Source organism: Aptenodytes patagonicus, chromosome 4 (genome assembly GCF_965638725.1).
Source record: "Aptenodytes patagonicus chromosome 4, bAptPat1.pri.cur, whole genome shotgun sequence".
Taxonomy (NCBI): Eukaryota; Metazoa; Chordata; class Aves; order Sphenisciformes; family Spheniscidae; genus Aptenodytes; species Aptenodytes patagonicus.
In genome coordinates, this window is record NC_134952.1 from 83,370,025 (window position 1) to 83,388,171 (window position 18,147).

Here is an 18,147-nt window from a genome sequence, read left to right on the forward strand (position 1 = left end):
ATTATTACAGACTACTACAAAGTTAGATTATAGAGTGTGTGCTTTCCTTAGGCAAGTAAACACGAGAGACGTTAAAACACAAGAGAAAGTAAACATGCAGTGAGACTTTCTCACGCAGTAAGGGGGACTTTGGCCCACAGAAAGCATGAAACAAGGACTGAGCTCTGAGCAGAGGAGTCAAAGCATGGCTGAAAGTGAGGGAACACTACAGGAAAATTCTTTCCGCACTCCCAAAGACTCCAACCTCTTGTGGACAGCGAAGCACGGAAAGAAATGAGGCAGCCAAATGGAATGGGAGGATCCCAGGAAAACAGGCTAAATCCAGCCTAGAAATAACCTAACTCAGACTAGCCTCCTGCTGCGTGGCAGTGTGAAGGAAGAGGCTAGGATGGACCAGATAGAGCTGCCGTGGATAACTTACCGTCTTGGAAGATGTCATTAATGGCCACGATCGCTTGGAATGGCTTTGTCAGCTCAGCTCCATGGGGTGAGCTGAGGTAAACAACAAATGTCTCCAGCCCTTCTATCACCGGGTACTGCGCATCGTCCAGGATTGTCAGAGTGCAGAACTAGAAGGAAAGCAGAAGTCCTGCTTTTAGAGACGCAAAGCTGTCATCCTTCCTGGCACTCACGTTTGGGTGTCTAATGTAAAGTCATTATGTCAGGCCTTTTCTGAATTCATTAATCAACGGAAACAATGTTCGAGACAAATCCGGCATATCATTTCAGAGAATAGGCAGCTATCTTTATCCTGGGAGAGGTGGCCTGACCGAATCTTCTCTGGCTGTAGTGCTGATCAGATGTGAATCTGTGCCTGGCAGATTCATTAACGATTCTCAAGTGGCCCCGAGAGGGTTTTTAAAGAAGGCGAATGGCAAATAAAGAGTATGCGCATAAACAAGAGACAAGTGTCACCAGACAGAGCAGACTCATCAGGAGTCAAAGTGGCTCCTCACCTCTTCTGTCTTGCCTGGCCTGAACTCTATTTTTCTGGAGCTGGGGACGTAATCAATTCCCGGGCTGGCAGATGGAGGGTCTGACGTCCGAGTGGCACACCACACCGAGATGGGGGTTGAGAGATCAGGTCCCTGTCGGAGGACTGGAATCTCAATGCTTCCTGCATCACCAGTTGCACATGAGAGAGAACCAAGATGAGAAAGCAGCCACATACCACAAAACCACCCCTTTCCCTTCAGCATGCCCTTCTCCCTTCACCACTGCTCCTGCACTCAGCACAGGCTATTGCACAGAACAACCCCCAACCTTCCCCGCAGGGGCAGAGGGAAGAACAGAAACCCTCTGCAGATCTTTTACAATTCTGCTGCTGTGCCCTAAATCGCTCCTCTGAAAGCATGCTTTCACGGCAAGCACCCCAATGTGGTGTGGAGCAGCCCTGGGGGAGCCCCCTGCTACTCTTCACCTGCAGCCTCACTGACGGTGAAAGTAGCATTCCCCAGGAACACTGTAGAGGCATCGTTGGGTCCACTGATGAAGACGTTGGCTGAAGCCCGGCTGCCAATGCGTGCATTATCTGAGGCATCGGCCAATACGATCTCAAACTCCTCTTCTTCTTCGTATTCACTGTCATCGATCAGCATGATGTCACATGTCGTCATGGTGACACCCGGACCAAAAACAACGCGGCTGTCATCCGCCATCCCCCGGGACTTGAAGTCGGAGCCGGATTCCAGCATATAAAGGCTGCTTCCCTTGGCTGATTTGGGGACAGTGTAGCAGACGGCAGACACAGTGCTGCTGGTATCCCCTAAGATGCAACAGAAAAAAACCATAGCTCTACGGAAATACTTTTACTCTATCTGGTGGAGACACCACACACTTAAATAATAAAGCAGCATTCAGAAAAGAGGGTGAGGAGTCAAAAAGAACACCATCCCTGCTCCTAAACTTGCATAAAAGCTGGCTTAGGTCTGACTTCCAGGCATACTCCAAATCTGCACTCTTGGTTACTATGATCAGGAAACGGGTGGCACTTGCCTATTAAAGAATATACAGGTCAGTGATGGGGTCTACATAAACACAGTATCTAGAACACAGAGAAGCAGCAAATAAATACAAGGGTTTGCTCCTGTTCATGCTGGGAGGAGAAATGAATCCAAAAGCCGGGAGCTTTAACTGGATCAGCGAATCTTACAGCAGAGCTGGGAAAGAGAGAGGAAAAAAAAAAAGGCACCTGCCCCGCATTGCTGCTTGTCATTTCAGTTGCGCCACAAAGCTACTTCCAAAAAATCAAAGAATCACCCCAAAATCATAGACAAGCGAACCCCAAGGAACACCACTTGTTTTGGGGGTCACTGTTATTTGCCTGCCAACAGGAAACAGTCGTTTGCCTGAGCCTGGCAAAGGTATATACTGCAAAGACTCCTCAGCAGCTTTGCAGTAATCCTAGTCTTGTGATAAAAGACTGCAGGATACAGGCACTAAACCGTTTCTATTATCTATAAAGTACAGAATTAAAATCCAAGCTCCAGGCAGCCACACATACTTCACAGTCTGTCCACAGGTGCTTGACTTCTCTCTGTCCCCAGTTTACTGTTGCCCACAGACTCCAAGGTTCTCCATCTCCCCTCTCTGCCGTGTGGGTTCAGACTCTGCACGTCCCACCCACAGCAGCGCCTGTGGAGCCGCGTTCCCTCCCGTGCCACAGAGCCCCAGAAAGTCATTCTGTCTGGCTCGACCCACCTTTCCTTTCAACAGGAGCAGAGAGAAAACCAGCGCTCTCGCTGACGTGGTATGTTTTCCTGTCAAACTGCAGGGTGGGCTCGTCCTCTGTGTCAGTGATGGTGACCGTGGCCCGGGTGATGTTCCCCAGCAGAGCATAAGCCGGCATGCTGAGCTCCACGGCAAAGGTCTCCATGCTCTCAAAGACGTTGTCATCGTTAATGGTGATGGTGCAGGCCTTGGTGTCCTCCCGCTCCTCAAACTGCACCTGGAAGGCAGCAAGCGGGCTGCTCTCTTTGGACTGGGGTCTGAACCTTTCTGTCCTTCCTGCTTTACCCTTGCCTGAGTCACATACCCGCTGCACGGGCGGCATCAGACACTGACCTTAACCAAGGATAAATGGCTAGTGGAGGTCAAAGGCAGCAGCAAATGCAGCGCGTAGGCCCCTACCCCTTCCGATCTCAGTCATGGTTTTAGCCCTTTGCATGATCAGGAGTGACATTCCTACTCAGGCAAGCCTGTAACATTTGTGGTCAGTCAGAACACTGCTGCAAAGTGTATCTGCCAACATAAAAAACTGAAGAAAAAAGAGACCCTCTTCTGAAAGCAAATAAAACACAAATTTTTAGAGAGGAAATAGTCTCCTTTGTGTTTTTATCAGTTCTTTCATCCAGGCTTGATGGCACGCACGGTCAGACCTTCCCTTTCCTGGTGTCCCCAACCTACCTGTCCCGCGTACTCCACGTAGTCCTGCTCTCCCGGCTGTGAACCAGAGCTGGAGGTGGCCGTTCCCTGCTCTGTGCGGCACAAGACAATCGCGTACTGGTTGAGGTTACCAATCCGCCTCACGGTGACGCTCACAGAGCCTGCGCTCTCTCTGACATTGTAGCTGGAAACGTATCAAGCAGATACAAATAACAGGCTGGGGGGCAAACCCTGTGTGTTTACGCTGATACTGAGCACCACAGACTCAGGCTGACTGTTGCCTCCACGGAATATCCGAGCAACACTAATAATCAGGGACTTGGGCAGATGGCAGCTATTCAGCAACCCTGCTCCATGGTTTAACCCAGCGGGCACTTCTCCTCACTGACATGCACATGAGTTCCCACTTCTGTATCAGCTGCTGTTGGCCCCCCTGCCCCCAAAATAACAGTGTTCATTCAACAGGAATGCCACGTGTGGTGCTACAGTGCAGAGCAGCGAGACCTCAGTCCTGACGGGGTGCCAGTGAAACCCAGGCAGGAATGATGGTAACTGCCCCACTATTTCATTTCCATGCTGTAGGTCCAATCACGTATTACAGAGCTCAACCTGTCTCACTCCAGGTAAGACCCCATCTGTCAGAAGAGTGCTGTAAACCCCGTGCCATTTACCTGGTGTAAGTAAAGCTGAGGAGTGACCACTGGACATGGAAGACGTTGCCACTGACCACATTGGGTTTGCTGTCCTTCACTAGGAACTGAAAGCTGTCCATGGTCTCCTGAACCTTCTCCTCATGCATCACATACCGAATGAGGCCCTGGTTCACGTCCTCTGCCAGGAGGAGACATCCGATGAGCCAACCCAGAAATTCAATGGCAGTTTCATAGACGAGCAGTGCAGAGACATGAATCCGCATGGCCGCAGGGATCGGGTTCTCCACACGCCCTTTATACTGCAGCAGCTTTTCTAACTTCCCTGGTCTTACCTGTGGTAGAAGCCAGCCTACAAGCTGTGATAAGACATTGCCTTGCCTAGTCTTTATCCATAATGGCTCATACTTAAAAATAAGGTAAATTTAAAGTACCTTTGATGAAATGCAAGAAATATGAATTTGCCTGGGCAGCACATATTTCACCTCTGTTCTATAAACTGGCATGTCCTAACAGGGCTCCTTCTCACTGCTGAGATGGTTTGGGCTCTCTGACCTGTGGTATAATACATGTTTCCCAAGCTTCAGCCCTAAAATAACGTAGGTCTCTTCCTTTTTTTTTTTTCTGAGCACAGGGGAGGCCAGGCATGGCTGGCAGGGCCTGATGAGAAGGGACAGGTAGAACTGCTGACTGCATTTGTACAGGACCTAATGCAGTGTGGTGCTAGGCTCTGCGAACTGCAGTAGCAGAAATGCTAAAAAAGGCTGCGCTGCGAGTTCACTCCCAGCCTGCCTGGGGGAGTCTGGAGGGAGCAGCAATCAGAAAGAGCACAGTGGCGTAGGAAGCAGTTACTCCCTCACCTCCCCTTCCTAATGGAGGGCCCCTCAGTCCTGCAGCAGTGAACTTTCCACACGTTATTGACTCTGCACTGCTGGCTAAACATCTACAGACCTTGTGATGATTAGATCTACATGCAATACCTACAACTCCTCTTTACTGTCCCAAGTCAAATCTCCAGCTCTAACAAGTCTGGAGAACCTGGGTGTGCTACAGGACACAGGTTGGCATCTGTAAGAAATTATAGGATTTCTGCAGTTCAAAGCAAAGTTCAATTCTTATTTTTCACACACTTTTGAGATTTGCCCCTTGTCTTCTCCCCTCCCACCTCTTCCCCCTCCCCGCCCCTACAATCTATCTTGACAAACTGAAGCAGCCGAAGGAAAAAGCAACAGCATACAGCCCAACTTCCATACCCTGCGTAAAGGTGGTCACAGTTGTCCCTGGTTTCAGCTTGTTCTCCACATAACCATTTCTGGGACCAGTTGTTATCTCATAGACCAGCTGTTTGTCATCTGTATCAGGATCTGTCGTCAGTAATTCCTTCTTAGTGATTAGATTGGTTGCCTGGATTAAAGCCAAACCAAGGGAGTAAAACTCTGGAGATCCAGCAGTACAAGTCTGATTGACCGTTCATCCAAAAAGCCCAGCCACCCCTCTGCCAAACGGTGCTCCGTGAGGGAAAAGCTAGGGGATGTAAAAGCACAGAGCGGCCTTGAACAGATGGATGCCCCACAAGGTGTTTGACAGCACAGGAAGGATTCAAATTCTGCCTCACATCTGGTTTGTTTAATAAAAAGACCATTGTGGCGCAAAGAAAAGCAAATTCAGAACAAGCTGCCCAGCCCTATCTAGCTGGGGCTAAAAGCTATGACAAATCTTTTGGTTTCACCTGGAGACCACTGCTCCATGAACTGTGCTGATGCTCAGGTGAGGCCTGCTTTGCCCAAAACATTTGCAAACAGCCTCAAGTTGAACGATTCACTCAGGACAGTTCATGCTGCTTTAGTGAGCCTGCACTAGTCCTCTTTCAAACGACCTCACACGGATGTGCCTCAGTTCCACCACATTTTGCTTTCCCTTTAAAAAGAAAACACCTTTAACAGCAGGAGAAAAAGAGAGAATTGAACTGCCTGAGGCTGCAGGAGTCCTTTTTCTGAAGTCAGGAATTTGAGCCGAGATAGCCACTTCTTAATACAATTTCTTACTACAGTGTCTTCCAACTCTTTTTCCTGGGAAGAACTGAAGTATTTCCAGTTAACCGAAGTATTTGCAGTTAACCGAAGTATTTGCAGTTAATGCTGGGTCCTCAAAAAACAAGCACGAGAGGGAGTTTCCTGGGGTTTTTTTTGTTTAGACTTCAGCAAAACAAAGGCATGTCACAGCAAGAAATCCCTATACCACATTTCTTTGAAAGCCATATATCTCTACCATGGCTGCTGCGGCACATAATCAAGACTTCTCTGCCATCAGCAAAGCTGAAAACATACCGCCCTGGGGAGGAGGGACAAGGGGCAGTACGTGTCTGCCCAGGAAGGCGGGCAGGAGCTGTACTGCACTGCACAGCTCGTGCAAGAGCCAAGAAGAGCCAGGCTTGGTGGTCCTGCTGATGTAAGGGAAGGAGGTGGTCCAGGAAGCAATTTTGTGCCCTGGTGCCACGCTGCCTGGTTTAGCTAATGGAGCTGCAGTGCAGGCATCCCTGCACACCTCTGCCTTTTCCAAGACACTTCGTGGGCACAGAGGGACACTTGTTCTCTATCACAAAAATAAAAATGCTGAAGGATCAGGAGGTTCTTCTGTGAAGCTCCTTCTCCTGGAACAGCCTGAGAAACAGTCTAAACTGAACTCAGGCAGGCAGTTACCTTGCCATCCATGTACTCCAGCCACTGTAAACCCAGGTTGGTGACGACCCTGGGTGTCCCATCATCCACAGAGAAAATGTCCACTTTGAAGCGCTGCGGTGCTGCTGTCACAACCTGACAAAAGTTCAGAGAGATGGCTGTTACTTTGGGAGTCAGAGCCTCATCCACCATATTACCAACTTTGCTCCCTTCAGCTCTGTTGGGATCAAGGTCCTGCAGTGAGTTTGCACACACAAAGGCTGGTACACCAGGGAAGAAACATATGGCATCACGTAACTGAGAATACTCAGCCCTTAGCTGCTGTCGCTCCACTGAAGATAAGTCTCCCCTTCTCTGAGAGGAAGCAGCTTTCTATTAGCTATAGAAGGTCTCCCTCACATCCCTTCTCCTCCCCTTACCTTCTTCCCCCCATCCTCCATAATGAAGAAGGGATTGGTCCCATCAGACACAGTGAAAGTGAAGCGATCCTTCAGCGAGTTGCTACCATCATGACTGTAGCTGATGCGGTTCTGGTAGATGTCGTCCATCGTGAAGGTGGTGGCTTGGTGGTAACGCTGTCCATTGCTGGTGCATTCAATCAGGCCATGCCGAGGGGGCTGCGTGACTGTGAACGTAATTGACTCAGCCTGTACCAAGGAGACAAGAGCGGCAAAGCTGATGACGTGACCCCAGGACCAGGACAGGCAGGTCCTTCCAGCTCGAGATACCTGGAGAGGGACTCTACGCCCAGACAGCTTTCCTAGCACAGTGTTTCCAACCAGGGGCTGAAACGCAGCGCTGCATGCTGAATTGATTCACCCTGAGCCCTGCCCTGTCTTTATCCCTCTCCCAAGGTGGCTATCTACAAAAGAACCCTAATCAGGGAGAGCCAGACTAGACACATCACACCAAACTACTGGTTCGGCTGGTCCGAGATGGCTCCCGCCTTCGTGACGACCCCTCGAACACAAGAGCAGTCCCCCATTCTGCAGCCATTCTAAGCAACGTGCCCCTTGTCAGTTCTGTCGGGGTAGAAGCAGCGATAACCTTTGGGGCAGGATCTTTGGCTCAGGGCAATAACAGGCAGCCAGGAGCTCTCTTGCTGCAGGGAAACTGCAGCACAGTGAGGTAGAGCGAACATGACACCGCTTAGCCTCCGGCCAGACCCAGGAGGAGGAAGAGGAAATGTCATTTTCATCTGTGCTAGGCATAAACTCAGTGTCACGGCTAGGCATAAGCTCAGTTCAAATCCACAGTGTTCAGAGAGAAGGTGGGACAGGGCAAGGATTAGCTCTGATCACAACTGCTAGATGTTTTCCATGCAGGTTTGTCGCTTATGTGTCTGAGAGACATCCCAGATGAAGCCATTTCTCAAGCCAGGGCTTTGCTTTGCTCAAACACTCATTCATCTATTTATATACAAACTCGGCCTCCCACAAGCTGTTTGTTTGATGTTGTGATCAGGCAGGGTATGATCACAGGAAGAGATGACACTCACTATAATCTCTCTCTTTGAACACAAGCCCATTTTGCTGATAGACCAGATGTCCAGCAGAACAGGGGAGGGAGGAGGCAAGGGGGAGTCCTGCCTTACCTCTGTGTCAGCATCTGTTGCTTTAAGCATAAACTCTGTGATGGTTTTTCTCACACCTTCCTGAACTGTCATCCCGAGGCTTTGCACTATGGGTAAGGAGTCATCCACAGGGTTTATGGTGATGTCAAACGTTTGGCTCACCTGGAACAGGAGGAAAAGCCTCTCTTGATGACTTCAGTCTACCAAGAGTGCAACTCCATTGAAACAGTAATGCTTTAAGGAGACCACAGTGATCCACTGCATTTGGGTCACTTCATTTTGGTCTCGTTTACTCACTAAACAAGAGCTTCTAAGCTCAGATCTTGTGAACATGACCTCTTCTATCCCTCCCCACTAATTTATTCTTCCTCTTTCTGTGATATTTATGGACACCCGCTTTTCCCTCCCTTTCTCCCTCCCTCCTTCTATTTTGTCCCTCTCCCTCTATATGTAGCTATGATTTTTCCCTTTCAGACAGTAGGACGGCGACATTTCTCAAGGGTCTAACTGTGCTTCTGAGTATGTTGCCAGTGCACTGGATCAAAGCTGAGCTCCAGGAGCAATCGGTAAGCAGATGAAAAGCAGACACTGAAATCTTGGTAAACCAGTCTCATGAGGCTACATCTCAGGCAGCTCCCCCTTCCCTTCACAAGTTCGCTCCCTTAACTGTGGTACGTAAGATCTCTCACAGCAGGGGAAGTAAGAGCCCCCACTGTTGCCAAACAACAAGCCCATGTGTGGCTTGTTTCATTTCCTTTGCTACGTGTAACTGTCTCTTGTAAGCACGCAAGAGGAAAACTGACTCCCATCACATCCTACAGAATCAATAGCCTGCTCAGACTCAGGCAAAAAAACGTGCTGGGACTTACCTCATTCGTTCCATCAGAAACAGTAAAGGTGAACGCATCCGTATGCTTTTCAATGTCACTGGTGTGGACATACTGGATGCTGCGAGCGGCCAAGTCTGCCTGGCTGAAAGAACTAATTCTTGTCCCTAGAAAAAGAACAAGAGGGGAAAATGTGCAATAGAAAGAGCAAAGCAGGGAAAAATGTAGGGAGCTGGACATATCTAGCCATAAGCACTCAGTCTTGGCTTGTTCTGCACCAGTTCAGGCTGTACCATGAACCTCAGCTGAGCCAGTGATTTAGCTGGCACCGAGCCTCCTAAAAACTCTGCTCAACAACTTTTAAATTAAGGTAGTGGCAGCCCTTCTGCAAAAAGAAGTATAGACTTCTTCCCAGACCCACAATTTTACAGTGGCACCTCACACTGCCAGGACACCCTGTTGGGGATGGGCCTCTCAGGGCAGAGAGCGAGAGAGAAGCTGTGAGAAAACCAGTAGATGTAACACTTTGATTTTCACTCCTGTGCAGGACCGATCTAAGCAGGGCATCACTGAGTATGGGCAAAAGGTTTCCTGGCCTCACAGCAGTTTTCAAAAATGCCTTCAAAGTCTCTGCTCTCTTTCCCCCTCCTTGTACCCCTGCATTTAGAACAGACTAAGCCCCATTTTCAACACTGACTTATACTGACATCTTTACAGGTCATTAGGTGTGACACAGGCACAGAAAGGTACCCAACAAGCGTTTTAAAAAGCACTTGAGCCTTTAACTCTCACCGCTGCATTTGACAGTTTTACTGCTCTTAACAAAAACAAAAACCCTGACAAAAAGTTTTTCACCAGTTTATCATGTTAAATGGCTACTGACAAGTATTGGCCACACTACAAATGATACCAGGATCTGATAGAAATAAATGAGCCAAAACTAGATGATTGGCCACGGTTTCCTCAGAGCTCATTAGCTTTAAAGGTTTGTGTTCTCTTTTAAACACTCCAGTACTCTTTCCTTAGGTTTAGGTCATTTAAATCATGAGGACAGCTCTTTCACAGTGTGTGACTCTGTATCTTTCTTAGTCCATCACAGACATGAAAAAGCACAGAAATCAGAATCATCACATTTTAAATAACAGGAGGAATAAAATTCTTAATCCAGCTCTTTCAAGTCTCCAAAGTACAAGATTCACCATTTAGTTTGCAATTTAGACAAAAATATTGCAAGTTTTTAATTTTCTCTCAGCAAGGGGTTTGCTTATTACAACTTTCATTCGTTATTCCTACCCTTTCAACGTGTTTGCGAGGGGACATCTTACACTGTGAGAAGATGAGGCAAACCACACACTAAAACTGAGCTGTACAGGGACTGTCTGCATCTTGAAAACACACATCAGGTATTTCCACTTTAATCTCATGTTAATGAGAAATCTAATTCTAAGAAGAAACATAATCTTAGATGAGTATAATCTAAATCAGAAGAGCATATTATATGACAGCATAGATTTAGACTCATTCAGTCAGAGAGGGGTAGGACACTCATACTGTCAATGGGCATGGAAGGCAACTCTAAAATTCAGATCACATTTGCAGGTCATTATTTTCTGAGTTTCACAGGACTGACCAATCCCCCCTCTCTGAACTACCAGAATTCATTATCCAGCATATCCATCCCACCACAACGTAGCTTCCATTTAAACTATCTCAGCGGTTAGTTCCCTTCCTCTCTCCAAAGCACAGCTGGGAAAAGAGGCTGGTGTTTAGGGATCAAGGGATGTACTGGCCAAGAGGGGGACTGAAAGCAAGTTGTCTGTTTGCCAAGGTGGGCTCTATTACCGTGGCCATTAGGGGATGGATTCTTTTGGGCGTTGTACTGTATGTGGCCACAGAAAAGGCTGAAGGTTTGCCTGTCACGCAGATGCAGCAATAGGTCCTGAAAGACGAGATTCACGCAGCGGCAAGCTGGACTGACCTGTGAAGTCCACCAGGCAAGGTTAGCATGGGGCATAAACTCACCCAGAAGCTGAATAAATCCTCATCTGTGGTTATGGGGCTGCCTTGCTTCCACTCACCCTATTCTCCAACTCTCTGGGCTAATGACCGTTTATTTGATTTCTAACAGGAAACATAATTCTGTGCTGCTGCCTCCAAGCACTTTTTTCCTCCAGTGAATCTTTAGGGCTCAAAATCCCTCCAGTGCTTTGCTGCTAGGAGTACCCAACCGAGTAAAATACCGCCCTGCTAACCTGGGGAGGCTGCATGCTCCAGGTGCCCCAGCTGTGGCTGCTTGGTGAGCTTGTACTGGAGCTGGGTCGGCTCGCTGTCCTGGTCAGTGGCAGAGAGCTGGAGGGTTGTGATCGTCTTCGCCGAATTCTCATCCAAGACCAGCCCTTTGTTAGCGATGATGGAGGGGGGAAATCTGTCCTCTGAAAGGGTTAAACACAAAGCCGAGTTAGGAGACAGTCGCCCTCCTTTCCTTGGTGTTATGCAAATCGGGTACTTGTGCTCAAGCAAAAGACAACACACACACAAACACCTCCCAGAGTGGTAATTCCAAAACAGGCACTCTGGGCATTGGCATTAATTGATGGCAGCATTATAACATCTTAAAGACAATCTAGACAGTATGAAGATATTAAGGGGAATTTTTCTACCTTTTTCAGTGAGTTTGTCAGAAGCCAAAGAACTAATCCTTACATCCACAAATGCTCCCCGTGCCCCAAACTTCAAAGGCCTTTGAATTAACAGCGAATAAAAACTGCATCTCAAGAATCACATCTTAATTTGCAGTACATGTGGGATGGGAATCTACGAAGGCCTCAGCTCTGCAGCAAAGAAAACATAACTTCAGCACTATCTTTTACCTAATACACTAATATAAAAAACCTGGTCCGTCAGTTTGTTGCCATCCGCATCGATCACATCAAAGGTGAAGGCGAAATTTCCACCAGGATCCCCTTTCTTGTGACTGTACACCACTTGCCCTGGAGAGAGGGACAGGAGAAAAGAGCTGGTTTATTACAGGCTGCATCATTTAATTCTTAGTTTGGAACCAGGCTGGCACTGTGAGCCGAGGGACTTGGGGCTTGACAGAGCTCCTGGATTTGGATTTCATTACTTTTTCTTGTTAATCTTTTTCTCTTGCTGAGAGAGACTTTTTAACACTTGCTTAATGATACATGTTTCTGCTCCAGCATAACAACCTTATCTTACTTCTTCCCCCCTCCCTTCCCTGCTTCAAGTCATCCTCCCCCTCTCAAAAAGATCACAGAATCACAGAATATCTCAAGTTGGAAGGGACCCATAAGGATCAGAGTCCAACTCCCTGCTCCTGGCCGGACTACCTAAAATGGCCACGTTACTTGCCGTGATTATCTAAAATCAAGCACTCTCACCTTTGTTTATATCAGCCTGGGTGAAACTTTTGACAGGTCCTTCGACAGAGATCTGGACTGGATTATCAATTTTGGTCAACTGCAGATGGCCGATGCTGGGATCCCTCTTCATGACAAATCTAATCGTTGTGTCTTCTGAATAAATAGCTTCTGCTTTCAAGTGCTGATCTGTGAGGTATGCTGCAGAGCCTGGACCAGAGAAAGAAAGTCCACAAACAGCTTCAGCCAATCCAGCTAAGCGACAGGTTTAGACTCGACCACATAGCAATACCAAGCAATACCATTCTCCTCCCTCTCCCCGTACCAACTGGGAGCTGCAGGCCCCTGTTGACAGCTAATGTGGGTGGCTGCTTCTTTGGCAGCTCTGTGAAGAACTCCAGCCTCCCTGTCTGCGTGTAGAGACCATCCGTGACGGAGAAGCCAAACTCGTCTGTTTGTGCTGCTGCACCGCTCTGAGTATAAACGATCAGCTCATCCAAAATGTCCTGGTAGGTGAAGGATGAGCCCATGGACAGCTCATGTCCATGCTCCGGGGGCTCTGCAGCAGTCTGCCTCCTGCGGAGATGACCTGACAAACAACAGATGGATGAAAATTATGGGGAGAAGACAGCCTGCTGGGGACTTTTTGCGTGCCAGCTCTCAGTGGGATGCACAGAGGTGGACATAGCCTTACTGGAAAAATTGAAGGAAGTTATCTGCTTAGTGCCAAAACTGGTACAATTTGGCGACATACATGAGATCTGAAAAAGGGTGCAGAGCCCTCACTAGTTTAACATGACACTAGCCTTCACTTGACACCCTGCCTTGCTTTATCACTGCAGAGAGATGCTAGTTGCTCAGCTCTTTGGAACTGAACCCCACAATAGGAAATGGGGTAACACAAAAGGGAACTTCCCAGGGAAATGCATGCAGTCTTCCTTTACCCTCTCCCACAAATAGCAAGGGACAACTCTCAAAGAACAGGTCTGTTCTGAAACACAATCCCTCTGTGGCTGCTGGTCCAAACACAGACTAAATACGCTTTATACAAATATGCCAGGCTCCTCTCTCACATCAGGGGCTAATACACACACACAGATATAAAGACACGCAGACACAGAGGCACAAAGACATACTCTCTCTCTCTCACCAGCCCCAGCTTGTCAGGACTTACCATGTTCAGGACTTTTGGTAACCATGATGACAAGCTCACTGTTCTGGGTGTCCAAGTCTTGCAGGTTGAGGGAGGCATTGGTAACGACCACACCAGAGCCCTCGTGCACTCTGACAGAGTCCAGCACCATCTTTGGGGGCTCATCGTTCTGCCGCTGCACAGATCCCAAAGGCACACAGTCAAAAAAGGGAAATGGCCAAGGGGAAAAGACCGCTGCCCACCCAAATGAAATACAAGCTACCAAATGACAGTACTGGTGCTGATATCCATTAATAGGCTACACCAGTCCCTCCAAATCTATCCAGCACCATGGCTGCTTCTAAGAGGGAGGAGACACCAGAGAAATAAGCCCTGGGGAAGAGGCTGCAATGCACAACTGTTCTCTGGCATCACAGGCAAATTATGTGCCTGTACTAGGGGAAGGAAACAGACAGGAGGAAGGAAGCTCCCTTTAATCCCCTTCCCACATATTACAAAGGAGTGAGCAAAGTTTGCACTTCAGAAGTCATGTGTCTATGTGAAAGGAGAGGGCTCTGACAGCCAGAGAGCACAGGCATACCTGAATTGTGATGTTAATGCTCTGCACCTCAGACTGGCTGAAGCCATCGCTCACGTAAAAGCTGAAAACATCACTTGTTGGCTCGATGCTTTCATGGACGCTCTGGAAGTAGTAAATGCTGTTCTCTAGAACATCTTGAAGGGAAAAGGATGCGTCTGCTGTCACAGCAGACTCACTCTGTGGGCCAAAACTCTCACCTGCAAACCAGAACACCACTAGTGAAAGGATGTTCAATTCACTGATAAACTAAAAATAAAAGCAGCAGGATTAGAAGAATGGCACATTGTGAAGGGTGCAAAAGGATGTTCATTCCTACAACATGGCTTCCACACATCTTTCGACCTTTGTAGAAAGCAACATCTGCTGCATTAGAATAGGCATTAGGGAAGCTGCAGTTTTATGCGTAGTACAAGCAATCCCACATCCCAGAATTACTTAGGCTTTCTTCAGAGAGGAGACAATGGCTAATGTGCCGTCTGGCCTCAACACAATCTCTACATCAAGCTTCATCTTGCAAAACTAAGGCTCACACCCAAGAAAATCACACCAAGCGGTTGCCTGTTCAAGGAGAGAGGCTCACCATTACCAAAATGGCACAAACTGGAGTTGATTCATAGGAGGGATGATGTGTAATGGTTAGCAACCTGTGCTCTCCAGAAGAAAGGCAATCACTGTTGTAACAAGCCACTATGCTGGCCAACCCACGGTGATATTTTACAAAGGCAAGTTATGATTTAAGTAAAATGATATATGCCCCTCCTGTTAGGACCACACACAGGATTAAGCAGACAAGTCTCCTGGATGAACGTCTTTGGACAATATGGTATAAATCCTACCTTTTCTTGATAATACAGTAAGATGAGAGAATGCTACCAGCCATGCTCTGCCACAGCTCTCACAGCCTTAAAGCTTGCTGGGACATTTAGAGGAATTTAGCAAAGTTTGTTCTGTGTAACAAGGACAGCCAAAATAAAGCATGATGAAAATACAACACATGGGCTTGAAAAGGCTCTTCACGCCCCAGTCTCACAACATAGACCAGTCTCCAACAAATGAGAATTAGGAGGAAACGCTCCTGAGAGAGTTTATCTCGTAACGCTGACCTTACGAGCTCTTTATGATCAACTGATGCCAACCAGCACTGCACTGAGGAACTGCGGTGAGACAGATTAGAAAGTGCTCCAGCATGGCAATTCCTGCATTCCCTTTCATCAGTCGGGAGGAAGAAGAGATAGCCAAGCCGTTTACCTGTCTTAGTGTTTTCAATGTAGCCAAACATAGGCAGAGTGATAACTGTGACCCTCAGGTCTTCCTTGGCAGCAGTATCGTAATCAGCAGCTAAGTGGTGATGAGCCAGCAGTGGGATCCTGCCCCCCTCATCCACCTGGAAAGCAAAAGCATATGACAAAACTACCGCCAATGCACACAACGCACAGCAACACACAAACTGTTACTGAACAAGTCTGCCTCTATGGAAGAGGTTTGCCCGGTCTCTGAAGTCCTGTCCCATCCTCCCCTAGATCTGTTAAGTATGACATCAGCTGGGAGGTGAGGTGGGATGGGAAGAACAAAGCCTGCCTGGCCCCCCAAGAGGAGCTTGTGAGTGCTTTATCAGGGCAAGAAGAGAACTGGCAGAGTCGTGCTGACCTCTTGGAAGGCGAGATCTGCATTTCTTGTTGAGGGGAGCCTTTAGAAGGCAAGGGAGGGGGAATGCAAAGCTGGAAAGGAGGGAGATGACTTCAAAAGGCTTTGATAAGGAGTCTGAAATGCTGTGTATCAGTCCAAAGCACCAGATGTTTTTGGACTTGTCTTCTGCTCATCTTTTACACACAAGCTGGTGAAATAGGGGACGAAATATTAAACAGGGATGTCAGACTTGTTCCACTGATATCAACAGGACATCCTAGGGAGAACCCAGCTAGAACAGACGTAAACAGATGAGGTTCAGGGATGCAGCCGTACTGTCAGCCTCCTCTGGCCTCCAAGTAGTTTGTTAACCCTTTGCACTCACAGGACTGCACATGCAACACCATATTTCTTCAGTGATTTCCCCTCAGTCCAGGAAAGCTGTTCAATTCCTCCCATCTAAGACATTCTTGTCACTGTTCCTAGTATGCTGGGTAGCCACTTACAGTGATATGGTCAGCAAAAGCAATGAGCGACGGCATTGTGTGGGCAGACGTGATAGTGACGGTGAACATCTGTCTGTCAAGCCGGTTGTTATCAGCATCAAAAACAGTGAAGTGGAAGATGTCCGTAACTGGCTGATTGCTGGTCTCAAACATGGTGGAGTAGCTGTGAAAGTCAGAACACAATCTGGGTCAGGGAGTCTCACTGACAGTCGGGCAAATAGATCTCATCCCTGCATTTAGAGGTGAACGCACACCTCTTGAAAGAGGCGGTATTTCAGTTCCCAACCCTCCTTCACGTTCATTCCCTGAGTTCATTTAAATCACCATTTCAGGTGTTGCCTACCTAAAGTATCACCATGACATTGCGGACACAGAAAAAATTCCCATAAGTTGAAGCTACTCCAACTACTGGCGTTTCAGACATGCATAAACACCTAATTCCGCACACAGGAAATGCTCTCCTTTACAGTCTCACAGGATACAAGAGCTAAGAAAGGAAAAAATATCTTTGATACACTGTACTAACGGAACATAACAGCACAGAGATCCCTGCGGAAAGCCCACTGAGCTTTTAACTGGCATGGCTTGAAGGAGAATAGCTCTTTGATACCTGATCCTCTGGTTGTTGATGTCTTCCATGGTGAAATTATAAACCTTGGAAAGCTCTTCATCATGAGAGCCAGACATCCGTAAGAGGGTGCCATATGCAGGCAGAGATATTAACTGGATTCTTATCTCTGAGTCAGGAGAATTGTTGTCCTAAACATGAAAAAACAAACAAAATCAAAACAAGACAAGACAAGATTAGCTTTTGTTTCCCTCCACTGAAAACGGAAGGAGGAATAAAATGTTTTATAGGGAAATATATCAAGCTAGCTGGGTCAGACCCACAGAATATTAAATGAAGCGCTGTTGATGAGAAGAGAGCCAATTGGGTTGACATTCTCAGAATCTACCACAAAATGTATTTTCATTTTCTCTCAGCTCAGAGAGGTTGTCTTTGTGTCCTTGTATCGTATCAGTACAATCTCCCAGACATAAACGTGATGTTTTTGTTTCTTGAATTACTTTACACTTCTACTGGACTGGACCATTCGTGATATGCTTTTCCTGACTCCAGATAAAGTGAGCCAAAATTTAGCTGATAGCTGGCAGAGGGAGTAACTGTTGCCCACCAGTGTTTCAGACAGAGACACAGAGCTAAGTTCAGTTCTTAGTAAAACAAAGGTTACTGTGGAGCAATGCTGCAAAAGCCAGATTCACATTAAACTAAAAGCCGATTTTGGCGCTCTCTGACTACATTAAGTACAACCATCTCTGATATCACAACTCAGATGTCATCTTTTCTTCTAAAAGTTTTTGTTGGTTGCCTGAAAGATAAGACCCAAAGCAGAAATCATCATATCCTCAGCATATGAGTCAGGAATGAAATCCTCTTTTCCCTAACTGTTCTCTTTACTCAGATTAAACCTGAACAGCTCCCTTGTCAGCCTTCCTCCTCTCCTTAGGAGGAGAACAGGGCAGACCCCATACTTGTATCCAAACTGATCCCTTGGAAAAAAACATTCATCTGCCTTCTTATCCTACCTCACCCCCTGCAGTTCCCTAATCATCTCTCTGACAGCCACTACCTTAGATCTCTCCAGCCTCACATGTGCACTGCAATCTCTCCTTCCTCCTCCCTAAGGGGAGCGTATCTGGATACATGAAATCCACTGCTAGTGCATTTGCTGCTAAATATTCTGCAAGGAGTAAAACACCTTTCTTCTGAATTTCACCAGCAGGATAAC

At 47.4% G+C, this 18,147-nt stretch overlaps 1 protein-coding gene across 1 annotated transcript in view; it reads right to left on the reverse strand.

Moving 5' to 3' along the window:
• Window positions 1–18,147, reverse strand: part of FRAS1 (Fraser extracellular matrix complex subunit 1) — a 171,995-nt gene that overhangs the window by 16,267 nt on the left and 137,581 nt on the right. The window contains exons 39-58 of the mRNA XM_076337699.1: window positions 16,968–17,116; window positions 16,358–16,520; window positions 15,474–15,609; window positions 14,226–14,422; window positions 13,667–13,820; window positions 12,818–13,081; window positions 12,514–12,702; window positions 11,983–12,102; window positions 11,365–11,544; window positions 9,155–9,279; window positions 8,307–8,447; window positions 7,132–7,359; window positions 6,734–6,847; window positions 5,288–5,438; window positions 4,056–4,215; window positions 3,406–3,568; window positions 2,701–2,947; window positions 1,421–1,765; window positions 957–1,117; window positions 422–569 (exon numbers count right to left, since the gene is read on the reverse strand). Of these exons, the coding sequence (XP_076193814.1) occupies window positions 422–569; window positions 957–1,117; window positions 1,421–1,765; window positions 2,701–2,947; window positions 3,406–3,568; window positions 4,056–4,215; window positions 5,288–5,438; window positions 6,734–6,847; window positions 7,132–7,359; window positions 8,307–8,447; window positions 9,155–9,279; window positions 11,365–11,544; window positions 11,983–12,102; window positions 12,514–12,702; window positions 12,818–13,081; window positions 13,667–13,820; window positions 14,226–14,422; window positions 15,474–15,609; window positions 16,358–16,520; window positions 16,968–17,116 (3,535 nt within the window). The remainder of the gene's footprint in view (window positions 1–421; window positions 570–956; window positions 1,118–1,420; window positions 1,766–2,700; window positions 2,948–3,405; window positions 3,569–4,055; window positions 4,216–5,287; window positions 5,439–6,733; window positions 6,848–7,131; window positions 7,360–8,306; window positions 8,448–9,154; window positions 9,280–11,364; window positions 11,545–11,982; window positions 12,103–12,513; window positions 12,703–12,817; window positions 13,082–13,666; window positions 13,821–14,225; window positions 14,423–15,473; window positions 15,610–16,357; window positions 16,521–16,967; window positions 17,117–18,147) is intronic.